This window comes from Lepidothrix coronata, unplaced genomic scaffold (assembly GCF_001604755.1).
Source record: "Lepidothrix coronata isolate B3197 unplaced genomic scaffold, Lepidothrix_coronata-1.0 Scaffold265, whole genome shotgun sequence".
Classification (NCBI taxonomy): domain Eukaryota; kingdom Metazoa; phylum Chordata; class Aves; order Passeriformes; family Pipridae; genus Lepidothrix; species Lepidothrix coronata.
The window spans coordinates 93063-112147 of NW_016690445.1; the positions used below are offsets into that span (position 1 = coordinate 93063).

Below are 19085 nucleotides of genomic sequence, written 5' to 3' on the forward strand. Positions count from 1 at the left end.
GGAGTCGAAGTAGGGAATCAAACTGTGCCAGAAGCTCAAGAACTGTGTAAGAGCTGTTAGTCCCATACTGGTGCCTCCTGGGTGTCAGAGATTGAAGCCTGCATATAAGCAGCAGCTCTGAACAGCAATTTAACAAAACTTGGTTCTCTAGAATGTCTGCTGGTTCCTGGGAACGACAAAGATTTCTTCTTTCACCTTAATAAAAATGCAGCTTCTCCAGAGAGATTATTTTCATCAGAAGCACCAGTCTGCCACTACAACTAACAAACCTCCAGTATGCATGAGGAAATGGAGACCAGCAGAGCCTGCTTCTCCGGCTAAGGAACACTGCCTCTCTGTGATGAAAGGTGTACAGGGACAGGGGGATGCTCCTTACCTTCATATACTGTAGGATGTTGGGCCCAGATTCCAGATGGAAGCAGTCAGTTTCACTGTGCTGTGACAAGCACCTGGAATTCAGATAACACGCAAAAGCCTTCCCTCTCTCCTGTGGTGTGTAGAACTTGGGACATCTTCAGGACTAAAAACAATTAGTGCTAATGATTTTCTGTTTTTGCAAAACATCTGTTATACATCCAGATGCCAAGTGAACCCCAAAGGTCCATTCCACCTGACCCCCCTGATGGTGGGCAGCTCTTGCTCACACCATGTACCTCCAACCGCCTGGCTGGCAGGGGGACTAGTTTCTGAGTGAGAGTCCATAGCCACCTTGACCTAGCAGGCCTGAGAAGCTGCTGACCAGCTGGCAAACTCAGACCAAGTCCCCTTGGCCACAAGTGGCCTGCCAGGAGCTGGCTGCAGCCAGAGGGCAAAGGACAGGTGTTTTCCTTGCTGTTGGCACTGGGCCAGATGCCATTCAATGGTGCAGGGCTCTGAAGGCTCCAAATTCCAGCACTTTAATAATTACCCAGAAGTGTAAGTTGATCAAAGCAACACACACCTGAGGAGGTGACAACAGAACAGGGGTCACTTTATTGTCAGGTGGTCGAGTTCTTCTGATGTGATGTTGCAATTATGTCTCAAAGAAATAGGTGACTGCAAGCAGAGAACCTGAACTCCAGTGTTCTCCCTTTGATGCTCACAGCCCACCATGATGGCCCAGGAGGCCCAGGATCCTCAGCCTCTTGGCTGTCAGCATGGTGGCAGTTCCACTTGCTTATGGTGACCTCCTGTTCAGGAATGTGCCAGCGCCAATCCCCCCGATCTACTGAGGTTCCATCCCCTCCACTCATGCTCATACAGGGACATTTCCTTTCAACAGCTCAAATTCATGGCTTGGCTTTCTGTAGCCCAAGTTGAGTATCTTCCACGTCTAAGTACTGACCTTCTCTGCCAGAACTCAAGGTTTATTTTTTAGTTTGCGGCCAGGTTCTTACTGCAGACAACCTGCTAGGCAGGATGCTCTGGGCTCCCAGGTTTAAATGCAAGAAGGGTACTCACACATTTACATCACTAAAAACACACAGCAACCCACCCATCGTATCAGGCACAGTTCCTATTTCTTTTAAAAATAAATATTTATAAACAAAAGAAAGAGATTCAGAGAACTACAATGTTGAAAATTTTCCTGTCAACAGCACAAATGCTTTTCATGTACAGTCACAGGAACAAGTTGCACACCAACAGGAGCACTGTTTAAAAACTCTCTTCTGTCATCAGCTGCCCCAGGCCAACCCTGCAGAAAGCCACATCTCCCACTGCAGCAGCCAGCTCCTCTGCACTTCTCCAGGACTCGTACTAGGGCTGCTCAGTCTCCTTTCATGATCAAGTCCTCGATATATGCATCCAGTTCATCATCTGTATTAATATCAATGTCCTGAAACAAGAAATATCAGTGAGAAGTGAATCTTGAAGAAGAGTGCAAGAATGAAGAACCCAGAGCAGTTCAGCATCCTCTTCAACGTGTGGTCTGCTCAGCCTCTATGCTGCAACCTCCAGCACCCATCAGCTGCTGACAGCTGTGGTGAGAGCATCCCCAGCTTTCCCTGTCAGCACCTGACAGACAACATCTGGAAACCCATCAGCACCTGAGGCTCAAACAATGCACTCAAGTGATGGATTTGCTGTGCAGATCTGGGTCAAGTTAGGTTTGGTTGGGATTTTTTCGCTTTAACACATTTTCCTAACAGGGAACAACTGCTTCCAGCTGTTTTCAGTAGCTTCTCCATTGGTTGATCCTAATTTTATTTAAGTAGTTTTTTAACTTAAAGTTTAATTACTTAAGGGTTTTACTTAAATATATTTTTGCTATTTTAATTAAATATTTAATAGCATAATTAATAAATCGGTTTCACCATAAGATTTTTTTGTATTATTTGCTTAAAAGTTTGCATTTCTGTAAGGGGTTCAGGATCTGCCCAAGAATGGGGCAAAAATTCCCTGCCGAGCACTGCCTGTGCCTGGGGAAATTCTGCAGCAGAATGCAGAGAACAAACAGAACTTGTGCAGTATGTACATGCCATGACAAATCATCCTGTGAGAATTAATACTCAATGGGACCCCAAGGGCCTGGATCCCAAGAGTGGGCAGGGACAGCAGCTGTGCACTTGTCTGCTATTGATGGGCTGAGTCCACGTTGCTCCCAGCTGAGGAAGAGCTGGAGCCCAGTAAGATGCTGGACTGAAAAACCTGGAATGCCCAGAAGGGGCTGGGCCAGGTGGCTACTCTGGGGCAGCTCAGGGTTTGCCTCTCTTCCTCACCCACCTCCTGCACTTTCTGCAGAAGGGCCATGATGTTAGTCCTCAGTTTCTGTAGCTTCTCCTCTGTTTCCCTCAGCTTCCTCTCCGAGTTCCGGAGGTTTTCCTCACAGGCTTTGACCCGGGCATCGGCGCGTGTCTGATATGAATTGCACAGGTTCTGCAGACCCGCCTCATATTGCTTGAAATATTCTTTCTGCAGCAGACAAAACACCACAGATGACATGTTAAGAGAAAGCACTGAGCATCGCAAAAACAGCAGCACTCACAGGCTTGTAGAAGAACCAAACTCCCGGACCCTGTGACCAAATCCTCCCCACAGCATGTCTCTGCACGCCCTGCCCACGCCCACATTTGTATCTGATTTGCCTACTGCAGCCAGCACGAAACTCTAAGGGGCTTTCACATTCTTCCAGTATCAGGACTGCCCCCAAAGCTGCCCGAATTTAGATTAAGGGTGCAACATCTTTTAAAAAGCCTGAACTCACAGGTATGCTGCAGCAAGACTTGACAGCCCCTGTACACTGTGAGTGTCCTTGGTACAGATCACCCAGACAACACAGCCTGTCACTGTGAGGTAGGAACACCTGCACTCGCAAATACCCCAGACATGACCTAGGTATACTGTGGAAGCAGTGGGAGTGGTAACTCCAGCAGATGCCTGAGTTAACAGAGAGAGAGAAGAGGAGGAGACAAGAGACAAACTGCCAATACACACACTGCGGGCATGGGAGTACCAAACAGAACTGGCTTTGGTCATCTGCAGGTGGTTTTTGTCATGTAGAGGTGCCTCTTGGAAAGGTCTCCCTTGCTCGTATGTCAGAGAAGGGAGAAGTCAGAGAGGCCAGTTCCCTTGCTCTGCATTCCAGCCAGCGCTGGATCTCCCAGTACCAGCTCACAGACACTGGTGGAAGCTCAGCCCCACCTGTTCTGTACCCAGAGAAATGGAGGCCATGTTCTCTTTCATTTTTAAGATTGCCTCCCCCTAAGTTATAAGGCTGGGAGCAGATATGTCTGCATCCTGCTTCTACAAACCTCTAACCTGGTCTCTCTTTTTTTAAAAGTTTAACAGTGATAGATAAGAATTTGGGATAGTAGTAGCCAACAGCATTCCCACATAGATGTACGGTAACTAGAAATATCCTCAGACAACTGTCACAAGACTCAGGGCATCTCTCAGAGCTCTCATTCTTTTCCTCAGCTATGTCAGTCTGCCGAGGATCCAAGTCACCTTTTCAAGTGTGCTCTTGCATCAACAGTATACACATTTGCCATAAGAATGGAATATATATGGGAAAACCCCAAACTTACGTTCCTAGAAGTAGTGGACTTACCAAGGGAAATGACAACAACCCTTCCGAGCTCATGGAACTCAGCTCATTCTTGGAGACTGGAAAATTTGGAGGCAAGAAGTACCGCAAACAATTCCTGTGCAGGAAAGAAAAACAAAGCCAGAATTGGGAGTTAACCAGGCTGAAGCAATCAGACTGCAGAGCTCCCAAGGGTCTGCAGTGAACCCACCGAAGGATCTGGACTAGAAGGTCAACTGTTTCTTGGCTGCTGCTGGGACCAGTGGTGTCGGGCTCGATTCTGACGCAGTCTGAGGTAGAAGGTTCAGCCACAACCACCTCCTCTTCCTGCTGTGTGTCTGGAGCCTGGTACTCAGGAGAGGGAGGCTTCATCAGCCTCACATCCTCACTGCCTTTCTCTACCCTGAGAAAAAGTATTAAGGGAATGTCAGGAATCTTCTACATTGGACACATCTGAAACACCATTAATAGCCTAATCAGAACCTGTACCCAAGTGTCACTCAGACCTCTATACAAACAGCAGCTGCCTCCATGGCATAACTGATGGAGTCTGTCACGCCCATTCGTTATGAAGCCACTGCACTGTCCTGAGCTCACATGCTCCCTGACATGACAGCAACATATTTGTCTTCAGCATCTACGGCAGTAAAGCAGGCCCTTCTTCCCAAAAGCAAAACAAGCCTCCAAAATCCAGTAGCTTGAGATAGTTACCAGCGATCCCGTGGTGTGGTGTCTGTAGGGACATAATCAAACTTCACCTTCCACCGGATCGCATGTCTGCCCCTTTCCACAGCTGTGACACGGCCTGTGAACCACTCCTTGTTCACACGCACTTCCACATGCAGCCCCTTATCTGTGAGGAGGAAGCAAAGATGTTCGCAAACCTTTGGCTGCTGGAAAGCACATTCTGTAGGAGCTCTTGAGATTCAGGCACCTCAGCGGGGAGCACACCTGAACCTATGACAATGCCCTCAAATAGTACAGGCACCATCAAAACACAAAAGGCACACAGCTCAGCTCTTGCTGTGAAACATTAAGATGCATGAAAATGAACTGGCTTTCCAGACAGAAGGTTTCTCCTGTACTCCAGGTTGTTTGAGATGGGCTTTCCAGGCTCGTGAAGGCCTCTAGGACAATTTGCCCCATGTCCCTATTTTCCAGACAGCTCCTTGGAAGCATGCTGAAGAGATGCCCTTCTCTGGCAGAAGGTGCAGTACCACACTGGCTATCACCTTTTTTGGGGTGTCCCAGCCCCTCTTCTCTCACAGCAGCACAGCAGGTCTGGTTACAGTCCTGAGCACTTGCCAGCTGGCACGGCTCCATGATCCACTCAGGAAGGGTGAACATGTCATCAGTTATACCCCACAGCCCAGTCCCACACCTGTCAGCAGGATGCAGCCCTTGACCACAGAGCCTCCCATGCCACAATTGCCTCTGGTCTAATCAAAGGGTTCCCAGACAAAATGTTTCATGCAAGTTAGAGTCATCTCAGGGTCTGGGACTCAAATTTACACTATTTCTTATTCAAAAAGCTCATTACTGAAATCACACATTTAACTGACGAGTCTAGTTCTGCAAGTTCTTTTCTACGTCAGATACCAGAAGCAGCCCAATGGCTCATTTCTCACCTTTCTGAGCTTTCTTCAGTTCCACCAGCTCTTCCTCTCCAGCACTGTCTGTGAGCTGGGAGCAGAGAGAGAGCTCACATTAGCTGCCTCCCACCAAGATTATAAACACCTGACAAATACCTTCTACTGGGGAAAGCAGCACACTCTCACCTCCACTACCACCTCATTGGAATCCTTCTCTTCTTTCACTGCCACAAATTTTCCTCGTTTTGTCCTCTCCTTTTTGTGCTCCCCCTCCTCCTCAGACCCATCCTGTGGGATGTTCAAGATCCTCTTCCGAGTGCTGGAGGCCTTTAGGAAGCAAACAAGCTCTAGTTGTTAATTCCACCCTGCTATTAACCAAAAACCTTCTTTCAGCCAAGTTAAAAAAAAAAAAGAAAAAACGCCCCACATCCAGTATTTAATTTGGAAGTTGATCAGCTTTTCTGAAAGGTTTTAGAGGTGCTACGTGATCGTGCAAATGCTCACCCCACCACTTCACATTCTTTTTTTCCTAAAGAAACAATCTGGCCTAACAGGAGAGAGATGAAACAAGTCTTCTTGAGGGGTGTAAATGGCACCCTAACCCCAGAGTAAAGTAAAAGTTCTCTTGTCTTGTGCAGGGCCCACAGTGCACATCTCATATGACAGAGCAGACAGGATGAGCAGGACAGTGGGTGAGGAGCTGAGGGGTTTTATCCTGTTGATTCTCACCTGTGAGCATTTGCCAGAGGCAGATTTCTTTACTGCTGGCACCTTGGCAGCTTTTGGACTGGGTGTCTCACGTGGGCTTTTAGGGCTCTGCAGGCCAGCAGAGAGGGACTTCGTGGCTGTACCTGGTTTGGCAAGAGTTTTTAAAGTGCTGTTAGACTTCCCAGATGTCACAGTGTTCTGGTGTGTCCTGGAAGTGCTGGCCTCCTCTGTGAAGAGCGTGCTGGCCAGCTTGGAAGAGCTGGTATTTGGACAATCTGAAGAGCTCTTTTTCAGCTGACTGCTGGACTTGGGAGGAGGTAAAGATCCTGGTGGTCTGCTGGGAGCGTTCTTGATTACATCAGGCAAAGGAGGAGATCGTGGGCGCTGAGGTCGGGTGTGCTGGAACAAATGTGGGTACAGAGAGAGGAAGGGTGGCAGAGTGAGGAACTGCTGTTCAGAGCAGCTAAGGAAGCACGAAAGAGTAAAAGCAGTATGCCATTTACCTCTCCTGAAGGTCGTGCAGTCACTTCCAGAGGCAGTTTCTTCAAGTCAGCTTGAGATCGAATTGGAGTGGTTTTCTATTTTAAAAAAATAAATCAGAAAGGTCATCTTTACAAGGTGCCAGGCAGTGCCTGAACCCAGCCCAACAGTCTTCCAGGTTAAAACCAACGATTATAAGAAAGTGTGTTCTGTGTCCTTCAAGAGACAGATGTCACTCCCGTTTTCCCATCAGAAAATGAAATGCAAGCTTAGATGCTCGTTTTCTGTTATTAAAACAAACCCTGCCCCATGAAGGAACACAGGTGGCATCAGACTCAGGAGCATCTCTTTGCAGTAGGAGGTCTCTCAAACCTGCTCTGCTTAGCTGGAGACCTCCAGACTCACCTGCAGAGCTTCCAGTTTTTCCTGCTGCTGGCGGATTTTCTCTGTCAGTTGTTTCTGCTTTTCCTCATGTGATTTTGAGTCTTTTTTCAGAGTTCCCAGTGGTACCTTCTGTTTCTGCTCTGCAGCCTCACATCTAGCATGGAGGGAAGGCCAGACGAGATCAGCAAGGACAGCAGAACCTGTGCCATTCTCACCCAGGATTGCCCCAACATCCCATCCCAAATGCAGCAGGAAAACCACTTTCCTTTCTGCAGTAGCCACAATTGCAAAAGCAGTGGTTTTCTTCTTGGGAAACAGATATGATTTAAGGAGCAAAGCCATAGTTGTTAATAAAATGCATTTATGCTGGGAATCACCAATTCAGAGCCCAGGAACAGCTGTGACTGGTTTCTGTACTGCATCTGTACTCCAGACTTTTTCAGCAATTTTCCTTCCTATCAGCTTATTATGTATTCATATCAGTTCCTCTTTTTACAGACTTCCTTTCCCTTCAGAAAGGAAAGCACAGTACTAGTAACCCATGACTAAGACATCATTCCCACAAGTCTTCCAGCAGCAGATGCCCTCTGGCTTGCCACCCTAGGCCACACCGTTTCCTTTGCAATATCCTGTAGCTATTTGCTTTTCCCATCCTGTTCAGCCCATGGCCTACAAAACAGCGGTGAGTATCCTACTCCCCCAGGTCCTCTCAGGTGCAGAATCCTGGAAGAGTCCTTGCGAGAGGAGGAAAACACAGGTAGGAAATACTCTCTCAAGTGGAGTGGCATCACCTTTAAAGTGCTGGCTGAGCAGCTGTCCCTCAGGAGCACTGCCAGAGGAGAAGGAGGGGACTGAGCACTGCCCAGGTCATCTCCTGTCATCAAATGGAGTCATGGACAGACACACCAGGATCAGCCCGGGTGGGACAAGGTCACGCAGGGATCGTGCGAGCCAGGAAAGCAGCAGCACTGAGACGGTCCCTGTACAACACAAGAGATCCAGCAGATCCCACACTGAGTCTGAGCCAAGCTGCCAACCTGCAGGTGTGAACCTTACAGGTAAAAGGAGTGCTCTCACTGTAGATCCAAGATGCTGAGGAGAGATGATTTCATCAAGATCTCTGATCCTGAACCTGCCAACTGATGCGATATCTCCCAGTCTGCCAGATACACACTGGGATCAGCTTTGGAACACAAGCAGCAGTTTCTCCATCAGCCTCTGAAGCACTGCTGGGGCATTTTCCATGGAGTAGTTTCATGTGTCATCACTGAAAAATGACTGTCTGACACCAGAGCTGCAGTTTCCAAAGATAAAGCTGAACAAGTGGCACCGTACACAGGTTTCCCAGTGGAGAAATGCATCTCCCAGCCTGTGGCATTGCCTGAGGCCGGAAGCATTGCCAAGTTGTTTCTTACAGCACACAAAAGAATGAAAGCGCCATTAGTTCTTGGACAGGAAAAATTCAGACAACTCACAGCATTCAAACCCACAGATTATATCACTGGAGGCAGCAAGTCAGAACAAAGGAATTATCTTGGTAGTCAGAATGGCCAGGAACTCAGGACCCAGACTCTGGTGGTGATCAAGGAGCTTTGAGACACAGAGTCATCTTCAGCTGGTGCTTCAGCCACCAGTTCAAAATACCATTTAGGACCCAAGTGGATGTCAGGTAGGAGAAGAGACGCAAGCAAGCCTGGCACTGCAGTGTGAACAGGCACGCTGCCTTTCCCGTGACAAAGTGAACAATGGTGGCACCTAGTGCTGACCCCAACACAGACTGTGGCACTGGCAGGGTGATTGCTTCACATGACAGAGACAGAGGAAGGGCATTCAGCCCCGATGATCTGGGATAACATACCACCAGCAGCCACTGAGGTGTAGATGGACAAATCAGAAGGCTGGGGAACAGCTCAGTGCCAACAGCAGACACTGTGCCAAGGCAGCAAAAACCACCATGTGGTCTCTGATGCCAGGAGAGTCTCAACACCAGCTCTGACACTGCTTCATTTTTGATTTGGCTGAATGACACTGCACAGACCCTCATGGCACACAAGCTTGAGGACCCCACCCATGGTGGCTGTGCTTCTCAAATCCTGTTATCCTTCAGACACTACAAATACCAGAAATGGTCAGGACACAGAGGTGAAGGTGTTCAAACTCTCTGCAAAAGGACATGGCAGGAAAAATCAGGCAGTGCAGCACTTGGAACTGGTCCCAGCTAAAAGCCAGATGAGTGCTGGAGCAAGTTCTGCTGAAAATCTTCTGCCTCGTGTAAAGGACACAACTGCACTTGTTGCTGGAAAGTACATGAGAGCCTACTCAATCCAAAAATGTTCTGGAGTTATTTATTCTCCAAGAGTAAGACTCCTGAGATCCCTTCTGAAGTTGAAATGACCAGAAGTTTGGATCACCTGTGTCAAGTGCCTCATCTGCCCTTTCCCAGCTCCCTGCATGGAGGATATGGGATGGTACAACATGCACTGCAGACACTCAGGCTCACTCCAAAAAACATTCCAACATCCATCTCACATGAAATGCAGCCAAACCCCCCACCCACTGAATTTTCATGGTATTGTAAACACAAAATTTAAATTCTTTCATGAGTAAATCAAGTTCCTGGTAGGTGACATGATAAAAACCCTGTCTGCACGTAGATGGAAGAGCACAAAGGCAGGTGGGGGGATCTGAATAACACCCTTCCATGGCTACTCCCAGGCCATTCCAGGAGCCACCAACCCATCTAGGGTCCATTTCCACAAGCCCAGAGGCCCAAGGCAGTCTAGGGGATGCAAACTGGGTTTTCTGGGAATTGGGGAATGTAAATCTGTTCAGCAGAACAGATACTCCATTTGGGCTACTGCCCGGGCTGTCCCAGGGCAGCCTCAGCCTCAGTGTCCAATCAGTGGGAGCAGTCCTCTGAAACATCTTCTGGACCAATGGGAGGAACCAAAAGCAGGGAAAGAAAGGGACTGAGATGATTTGGGGAAGAACATGGGAAAACAAAGAAATAATAGACTAAAACCGACCAGTTGTAAATAAACCATCAGCTGGTCAGGACACCTCTGTAACCTTATGTCTCCTCTTTTCCTGGGTGAAGGGCTCCATTCCACGTATGCACCTGTGTAGAGTGGTGCGAGCGCCACCAGCTGCAGTGACTACTGGCATGTGCACAAACATGAGTCACAGCAAACGCTGGGCCAGAGGAGCCAGCCAGGAGGTGACCTGGGAGCAGGGGGAGGGGGTGTCTAAGGGTGACCTGCAGGAGCCGACTACCGGAGGGACCAGGGAGTCCTGCCTGATAGAGATGGGTATGGGGCCATAGGCAGAGCTGTGGGTGTCTCTAGGCAGGAAGCATGTGGGAAGAGCAAGGATCTCCATCTGATCAGGATGGAAGGATGCTCAAGGTGAGACACTGGGAGGTTTGTAGTGTGTATGTTACGTGTAACCACAGGAGGTCTGTACCCCTCACTCCCTGGGACTGCAGGCTGCAGGGCCCATCTATGCCAGTGCAAATTATTAGAGAGACAGGGGCCAGATATGGACATGAGTATTTCCACTAGTGGTCCTTCATCCTGACCAACCAAGAGGGAAAAGGATGAGGCTGCTGGTGCAGTCTGTGTGAGTGCTGAGAGTGCCCACCTGTGCTGATCTGCGGGGCTGGATGTACATGTCTGTGTACATACATGGTCTGTCTATGTTTGCATGTGTGTGTACCAGCAACACCTTCCCAGCTTTGCTACTGCTTCCACCTGAAAGGCTATGTGGCAGCCCCTCCTCAGGCTCCAGGCTCAGCCCTGCCCCAGCAGTTTGGCCAGAAACAACCTTGGCACAGCCACACTCCTCAGAGCTCCACAGCGGGACATACACACATGGAGCAACAGGGAAGTCAGAATATGTATTCTTCCAATGGCAGGCGCCAAAAGGAAGAAGCCAGAAAATCAGTACTGTTAAATAGAAACATCAATACTCTGTAGCCTTTTCAGCCACAGATGTTAAAATTTTTATTCCAATTAAAAGCTACCACCTGGATTCATCCCCTTTGTCATTAAGCCCTGAGCCAAGGCATCTGAATTTCAGAAGAGCAGCTTCCCTCCTTAACACAGACAAGAATGGGCTTCCAGCAGTGTTGCTCTTCCCAGAGAAGCAGCCTGGAGCAATCATTTTCCTCACTCAAATAAATTACAAGATTCTATCTATGTTTTATAACTGTAAAACTCATCACTGGGAAGTGCTGCTCCCTCAAGCATGCAAAATGTCCCCCCTGGGCTCACCTCAACCCAGTGCAGTTGCTGCAGTTTGGTGTCTGATGGGTGGGAGCTGTAGGAGCAATAAAGACAACTGCAAAGCCCCCCTGAAGATGTGTCACTCCCCGCCTTCACCATGACAATTCTCCAACTGCCATCTATGCTGCCTATGGCAAAATTAACATGATCTAAGGCTACAGTAGTATTTCCAGTGCCAGTGCAGAAAAGCCACAAAGGATCCAAATTTCACCAAATCACTGGCTGAGGCTGGAGGCAGCTCTGGGGTCCCTCTGATCCCACCCCCTGCTCAGGCAGGGCCACCCAGAGCCAGGGGCCCAGGACCACGTCCCAGAATATCTCCAAGGATGGAGAGCGCACACCTTTCCTGGGCAACCTGGGCCAGGGCTTGGTCACCCTCACAGGGGAAAAAAGTGTTTGTGACATGCAGAGGGAGTCTCCTGTGTTCCATTTTGTGCCCATGGCCACTGGTCCTGCCACTGGGCACTAGTGGAAGAGCCAGGCTCTGTCCTCTTTGCAGCCTGCCTTCAGGTGTTTGTATACATTGATGAGAGCTCCCTGAGCCTGCTCGGCTCCAGGATGGACAGCGCACACTGCTGCCGGGGTTGTTCCTCCTCAGGGACAGGACTTTGCATTCTCCCGGTTGAACCTCAGGAGGTTCTTGTTGGCCCATTTCTCCAGCCTGTGCAGGTCCCTCTGGATGAATTCGTGACCTCCTGGTTTGTGAGCTGCTCCTCCCAGTTTGATGTCATCTGTCACTTGCCGAGGGTGCCCTCTGCAATTTGCACATTACACAAATGTCCACCAACATTCAGCTCTACACGTCATCACTGCCTTTTCACAGGCTGTGAGCACAGTTTAAAGGTACCGAATTACTGCCAATCCCTCCAACTATTCTCAAAGACCAGATGACCAGAAAAAAGCTCCAAATGTACAGGCAAGACACACTGCAGAAGTCTTAATATTAACTGATCCTTACCTGTCTTGTTCAGGATCAGGGTTCATGGAGCACACCCAGCTATCAGGGTAGTTCTTCTCCACAGAGTTTAGCTGGAACGGGAGAGTCCGCCACTTCAGACACACATCTGTCACACAGACACTTTGCAAATTAGAAATACACAGTCTGACATACAACCTCATTTTTTCCCCCAGCCCATTCAAAGCCCAAGTACCACACCAAAGTGTATGCAACAATAAGATTAGTGGCCAAAAAAAGTGAGACAGTCGCAGGATACAGAGTCAATTCTTGTTTCATGCTCACAAAATGCTTGGATGAAACCCTCAAAGACATCCCTAACAAGAATGCAATGAAACCTGGCATCAACTGATACCAGAGGACCTCACGCTCCTGCTGCAACAATGGCATGTACAAATCAGTCAGAACAGCCAATCCTGACATCATGGCTCAGCCCAGCAATCAGGCTGTCTCCTACCGATACCAACACAACAAAAGTCAGAGACTTATCCACTAAAAGAAAAAAAAAATTATAATAATTATTACAGTTTTGATGAACCAGGAACACTTTGAGAGTATTGCTGGCCTACCAGGAAACCAACAGCTTCACAAAATCAAGTTTTGCCAGGAAAATCCAAATGTCCTTAAATCAGGCTCTGCAAGGATGTCAACACGGAAGGACAAGAAGAATGAGAGTAAAACCCTTCCTCTTTGGTAGGAACTTTGAAAGGCCTGAGAAAACCATTGAAGTAGAAGAACCTAACAAAATAATTCCACAAGAATGGCCTCCCATTCTTTTCTTAACATCCTCATCCCCAAGTCCTGGGGAGAAAATAAGGGAGTTTGGTGTCCCTCTACCAGGAGACAGTGATAGCGTTGAGCTCTCCCTAACCCTGGCAAGGGCTTACCCAGAGCTGTTTAGAGGTGCAAAGAAGAGAACTTGCATTAAATTCCAAGGAAACTGTAAAATGTTCCCTTTGTGCTCACACCCAGTACTGATCAGTAGGTTAGTGCATTAGGGTGCAAATTACTTGGCCATTTCCCATTGCCTATGGGGAAGTTTCGGATTTTACTCTGCTGCTGGGATGGGTGGCTTTGGCCAGTTCCAGTTCATACGACATTTCTGAGCCCACTCTCAACACTGCTACTGGCCACACCTGCCCGACTCTGTCAGGGGATCTGAAGAACATCACAGTTAGTGAACTGTGCAGGAAAAGAGCCTTATGCCAGGATGTTACAGTGTACCATCGTGTGCAGACAGAGGCAACTCACAGAGAAGACAAGCCCTAAGAGGGGATAACGATAATGAAGCCCATCTTAAATGTCCTACGCATTTAGCTGCTCCCCAGCTGCAGCCAGGAGTGCCCCTCCTTCCCCAGGGAGGAGCAGCCAGATCAGACACACCGCACTGAATCGTGGTGGGGATCTCCATGGCTCTCCGGCGCTTGTAGCGTAGTTCACTAGACGGAGGCTGGTTCCAGTTTGCTGATAAATAACCAAATTCATCCCAGAACTTGATGATACCTCTCTGGGCTGGAAAACAAACCACATCCTGCTCAATACAGAGACATTATCACAAAATCACCACCTGCACTCTGGGCTGCCCTCCAGACACCCAAGTTTCTCCTTCCACCCCCTGGTAATCATGAAGCTTCACTACCTATAGCAACATCCTTCCAATACTGAGCCAAATGCTCTCCCATGGCCTTCAGCAAGTGTCGATACTCTTTGGCATCAGCGAAATCTTGTTTATTATGGGTTGGCTCCAGAACCAAATAGGGCACATCGACCACACCTACCACTCCTCCACATGCCCTAGAAGAGGAACACACAGTCACAAACATTAAACTGCCAGGTTTGCAACCTGAGCCATCATACAGAAAGTAAGGTGGGCTCAAACATTTGTATTTGCTGTCAAGACCTATTTTCCCTGTCCCTAGAATGAGGCATCATTGGTATCAGCACTCATCAGTGCCACATGCCAGCATTGAGCCCAAGCACCTCATACTGCTGCAGGGATGACCAAAATCCATGTAGAGAACTCAATACTAAGAAACCGGGGAAATATTAAGCAGTATTAAACATAATTTATTTGTCAGAATGCAAACTGAATGCTGACAAAATGAGCAGGCCTCATGCTCGTGAAGAATGATTAACGCATAACTTAGGTTATTGCACAACCTAAGTTAGATGTAGAAATGTGCCAGGTTTAAGTAAAAAGACTGCAGAAAAATTTGCAAGACTCACATGCCGCCCTCCAGCTGCGGGCCCACCTTCTCATACATCTTGATCAGCCGACTACAGTTATAAATGAACATGCCGTCCAGCTCACGCTGCTCAATGTTCACCCCAAAGATAAAATTCAGCTCTTTGGGTTCCTTCAGTGCCCTGGAAGGGAACGAAACAGAGCCTCAGAGATGCTGAAAATAAAGCATATTATATACTGGTGTTAGAGAGAGGGTATGGAAATCTGGCATCCTTGAGCATTAAATTAATCCTGTAATCTCCTATTTCTGAAAAATACAAAGCAGTTGTTGAATGGGCATTACAACTGAACATGAACAAAATACAAAAACTTTGCAATACAGACACTATTTTAGGATGGACAGATAATTATTCATTTGCTTGTGTTTTCTCCTTCAGAACAGATTCTGGATTTTACTTCAGATGTGCTTGTTCAAAAAACGACAGTGAGCTAGTTTCATGAGAGTGTTGTTTGGTACAGACTGGTCCTTTCCAATGCTATTTTGGTTTGTATTTTCCAGATGCAGATCCCTGTCTAGATATACCATGAAAATTCAGATTTTGATACAAAACTGTAGTCTTGATTTTCAAATTCTGGAAAGTTCGCCTAATTCCAAGTTTTGAAAGGCCGTTCCTTAAGCTGGAAAGTTGGAGGATACAACGCACAGCCCAAACAGACCTTTTTTTTCTTTCATGCCAGGATATCAATTTGCATGATTTCTCCTTTATCTATGCAGCGGATGACTCCAACAAAAGTTGGCCTCAAATATGTTTGTGAGCTCATAGGGATTTCTGAATCTCAACTTTGGTTACCAGAAGTTCTGTCTCCAGCGAGGCAGAAAGCCTTGAGATTGATCTCTTTGTGCTATAAATCAAACAAAATCCCTGTGTCTCACAAACAGAACTACTGCTCTTTACCAGATTAAATTAATCAGGTTCCACAGTTTCCCTGAAATCCACGCTGAGGATTTCTCATAAGGAGGATCCTCAGCTTCAGGCTGAAGGTATCCTCAAATGCAAGGTCCAAACCTGTAATTACTATAAGGCAGAGCCTATACCACAGTCCTGCCCACCTCTCTCAATTTTGACCTCACTTATATCCCCCCTTCTGCCCTCATAAAGTTCTTACCACTTACGTGCTTTATCCCACTTAGAAATTTGACTTCTGCTTCAGTGGTTAGTTGAAGATAGCGGAATTCTTTAAAATGTTCTGCTGTCTACTAATATCAGATATTAGGAGGACCTGAGCTGTGCATGCTCGAGCCCTGCACTGTGATCACCTGCATATATGAGATGTAAGTCTGTCTTAATGGTGAAACACCTCAGAATAAATCCCCAAAATAGACTGAATTCACATTCATTTTTTGTTTAAGGCCATCCTCCCCCACACAGATGTAACAGCACCCTGTGTTACACCTTCCTTTAAAACAGGTGACTATAATACTTTTCTAGGAAAACATCTGTAATAGCAATTTTCAGTACTTTTAAATCTAAACTTTTGCCAATAAGGGTTTTCAATACTGCCAACTGCTGGGCTGGAATGTGACCCTTTGGTCCCAGCTCATCAAGGTGGACAACTGTGATTCAAGAGCATGAGGAGGTGTGGCAAAACACCCATCTCAGGGATTCATTTTCTTTTTATAACTTCTGGAAAAGGATGCAGAGCCTTACATTTCAAGTAATACCATGCACTCCCCCACAAAATAGGAAGGGCATCTCCTCATTTTTATCAGAGAGGACGGGAAGTCAAATCATTATCCAAACCATGGAAAATTAAGTGGTGGTTCAAAAGTCAGGGATTTCATTACTAAGAATTTAGTACCTGTCCTATCATTTGGACTTATAACCTGATCTTATGTAGGCTTTGGAAAACAGAAAGCACTTCTTTCATTGATGCACTCAGCACCAGAGAAACAGCAGAACACTGTCCTAGGACATCCTCTGTAACTCAGGAGTTTTCCAAAAGGTTCATACAGAAGGTTTCCTATTATACACATTTTTCAGGAATTTCTTCTGTTTTCTGGATGAAGTACAAGGTTGTGGAAAAGCCTGACCTTCTGAACTGTCTCCGATCACCAGTGATGAATGCAGGGACACAGGGAAAACCATGTGCCTGCCCAGAGCTTTTTTTGAGGGTCAGCTTATTAATAGGAAAAAGTATTTTGCCCATGGGCACAAGGGGCAGAAGACCATTCACAAAATTTTCCTTTGTGCACTAACGTCACCAAACTCAAGAATTAAAGGACAAACTGTACATGGAAAAGTACGTGGAAGCTGAACAAAACAGTTTCTCCCATGAGTTTCTACATCCTTCAGATCTCAGGTCTAGCACTTTTAAATTAAAGCTGTATTTATTTCTTTCCTTTTAGCATTTTAAGATGCATTAGATCTATCTCTGGCAACAAGTCTGGGATAGTTCTGACCTAGGCAGCCATGTAAACTAGCATGCAAACAACCAGGTGGGAACAGGGACATGCTGTATGCAAATCCCCAACTTCCTCAGACTCAGCATTTGTTTTAAGAGCATTTGTTTCTGGTTACCACTTAATTTGAGAAATGCAAAAAAAATGTATATAAAGAGTGAAATATTCCTGTGAGTACATCAAAAGCCAAAGTTAATTGCAATCAGACCTAAACTAGAAGCATATCTTCAAATTTCACAGCACTGACTACAACAAAATTCAGCATGTTTTCAGAAAACATCCCTACAATTCCTAAAGCTGTTTTCATTGTAACTTGTGAACATTGGTTCACCAGCCTGAATCTTACCTGCAGGTGGAAAAGTAAAAGAGTGAAAACAGCTGATGTGAAAACCAAGTAAACATCTACAGCAAACAACCCACGCACCCACATGTCTTTCAGCAGATAAGAGGGGAGCAGCAGAGGTAACCATAATAGTGACCTAGCTGCTTGGTTTAATAGCCTGGGCATACTGGATGCCCATGGATATTTAAGCTTTGAGCTGAACTCCTCCTCCTCCACCACACGCACAAAGCACAAGAGACATCTGAGCACCTGGGAGCGAACAGCCACGGAACTCCAGAATTTGGAAGCCCCTGCACTAACCACTGGGAACTCTAGAGCCTGGAAACCCCTGCACTCACCTCTGCTTTGCGTCCTTAATCCTCTTCTTGACATCAGCCTCCCGCCGCATGGTGATGGCTGAGTTCTGGACCTGACGCAACGTCGCCTGCAAAAAGGCATTGCACAGTAAAGCTGCTGCTGGGAAATTCATAAAATTCACTCAAATTATGATTTTTTTCCCCTTTCAAAAAAAATCTGAGAAATTGTTCTAAATGTAAAAGAATTCATGACGGGTGGCAGGTGACAACCAGCATGACTCCACAGGTAGGGCAGCACTTACCCTCTGTAGTTTAAGCAGCTACACAGTTGCTTGGAAAAAAATGTCTAAATGTAATTAAAGGTCCCAGGAAACTGAAACTAGAGGCAACTGAGCACAGGGAAACAGCCAGGGCACTTGGATACTGTTGTTTCCATCTGATGCCAATAGGAAGCCCATTGATTTTAAGCTGGTGTCACTTGCTGACCTTCCCGGTATCCCTGCAAGCCCTCCTCCCCCCCTGCAGCACTGGGGTCAGCCTTGCCCCTCTCAAAGCCACAGTCCCACTGGGAGAAAGCAAAGAGCCCCTCTCCAAAAGCCTCTGCCCAAATGCCTTAGAGACAGCTGCACAGGCAGGGGGGAACAGCCAAAAAGCCCCCAGTTCTACTTCTGTTCCAACACCTCCTGTTCCCCAGGCCTCTTCCACAGAGTCTGACAGCAAACAGCATCTGGGGCTTGGAGGTCGCCTTCCCACCCAGGATATATGGGGGGCGTGGGCAAGAGAATGCCAGCGTGCGTCCCACTTGGGCTGGACATCAAGTGCAGAACGTGAAGCACATACAGTGGTAAGGAGATTGTGGAGCTGCCTGAACGCTGCTGGCAGCTCACCATCACCACCTGCTTAACCAGTACACAGGATGCTGCCATGGGGGGGCTGCCACTGGTGCTGCTCAGCCAGCACTGCTCCACTGCCAGTGCTCTGAACTGTCCCTCAGTGCCCAAAACAAACCACGCTGCTAAAGCACAAGGCTCACCCTGGACTCCCGCGTGAGATCCCCTCCAAGGCGCTGCTCAAGGACACGAGCTTTGCTCTCTGCCTCACGAGCCTTCTCCTCTGCTGAAACACACAGGGACAAGGATGATGTCAGCCAGTCAGTACAGGAGAGAGATTCCAGAGAGCCTTTGCTGCACAGATGTGTTACAAGGGTACAAAGAAACACAAAAAGGTACAAAAATCAAACCTTACATGAGAGGGCCCTACCAACACAGCATCTCAAACATGCTCAGAGGTCACAGTCAACACTGTCACAATTGCAGGGATAAACTCTGCAAAAGCACGTTTAAAGGAAGGATCCTAGAGGAAGTCAACAAAGAACTGGAAAGCATAACGATA

The 19085-nt window shown here is 47.3% G+C and overlaps 1 protein-coding gene across 4 annotated transcripts in view; it reads right to left on the bottom strand.

The window, feature by feature from the left end:
• Positions 1-945: 945 nt before the first annotated feature.
• The window catches only part of MORC2 (MORC family CW-type zinc finger 2), a 50070-nt gene continuing 31930 nt past the window's right edge, over positions 946-19085 (bottom strand). For 3 of the 4 annotated variants that reach the window (XM_017835864.1, XM_017835862.1, XM_017835865.1), the window contains 16 exons: positions 18727-18809; positions 17736-17821; positions 14635-14775; positions 14048-14202; positions 13792-13920; positions 12412-12517; positions 7192-7324; positions 6810-6884; positions 6328-6705; positions 5785-5925; positions 5635-5689; positions 4718-4859; positions 4218-4409; positions 4031-4124; positions 2704-2892; positions 946-1816 (listed from right to left, as the gene is read on the bottom strand). In XM_017835864.1, the coding sequence (XP_017691353.1) occupies positions 1748-1816; positions 2704-2892; positions 4031-4124; positions 4218-4409; positions 4718-4859; positions 5635-5689; positions 5785-5925; positions 6328-6705; positions 6810-6884; positions 7192-7324; positions 12412-12517; positions 13792-13920; positions 14048-14202; positions 14635-14775; positions 17736-17821; positions 18727-18809 (2168 nt within the window). In that variant the 3' untranslated portion in view covers positions 946-1747. The remainder of the gene's footprint in view (positions 1817-2703; positions 2893-4030; positions 4125-4217; positions 4410-4717; positions 4860-5634; positions 5690-5784; positions 5926-6327; positions 6706-6809; positions 6885-7191; positions 7325-12411; positions 12518-13791; positions 13921-14047; positions 14203-14634; positions 14776-17735; positions 17822-18726; positions 18810-19085) is intronic. The other variant, XM_017835863.1, reaches the window with a different exon arrangement.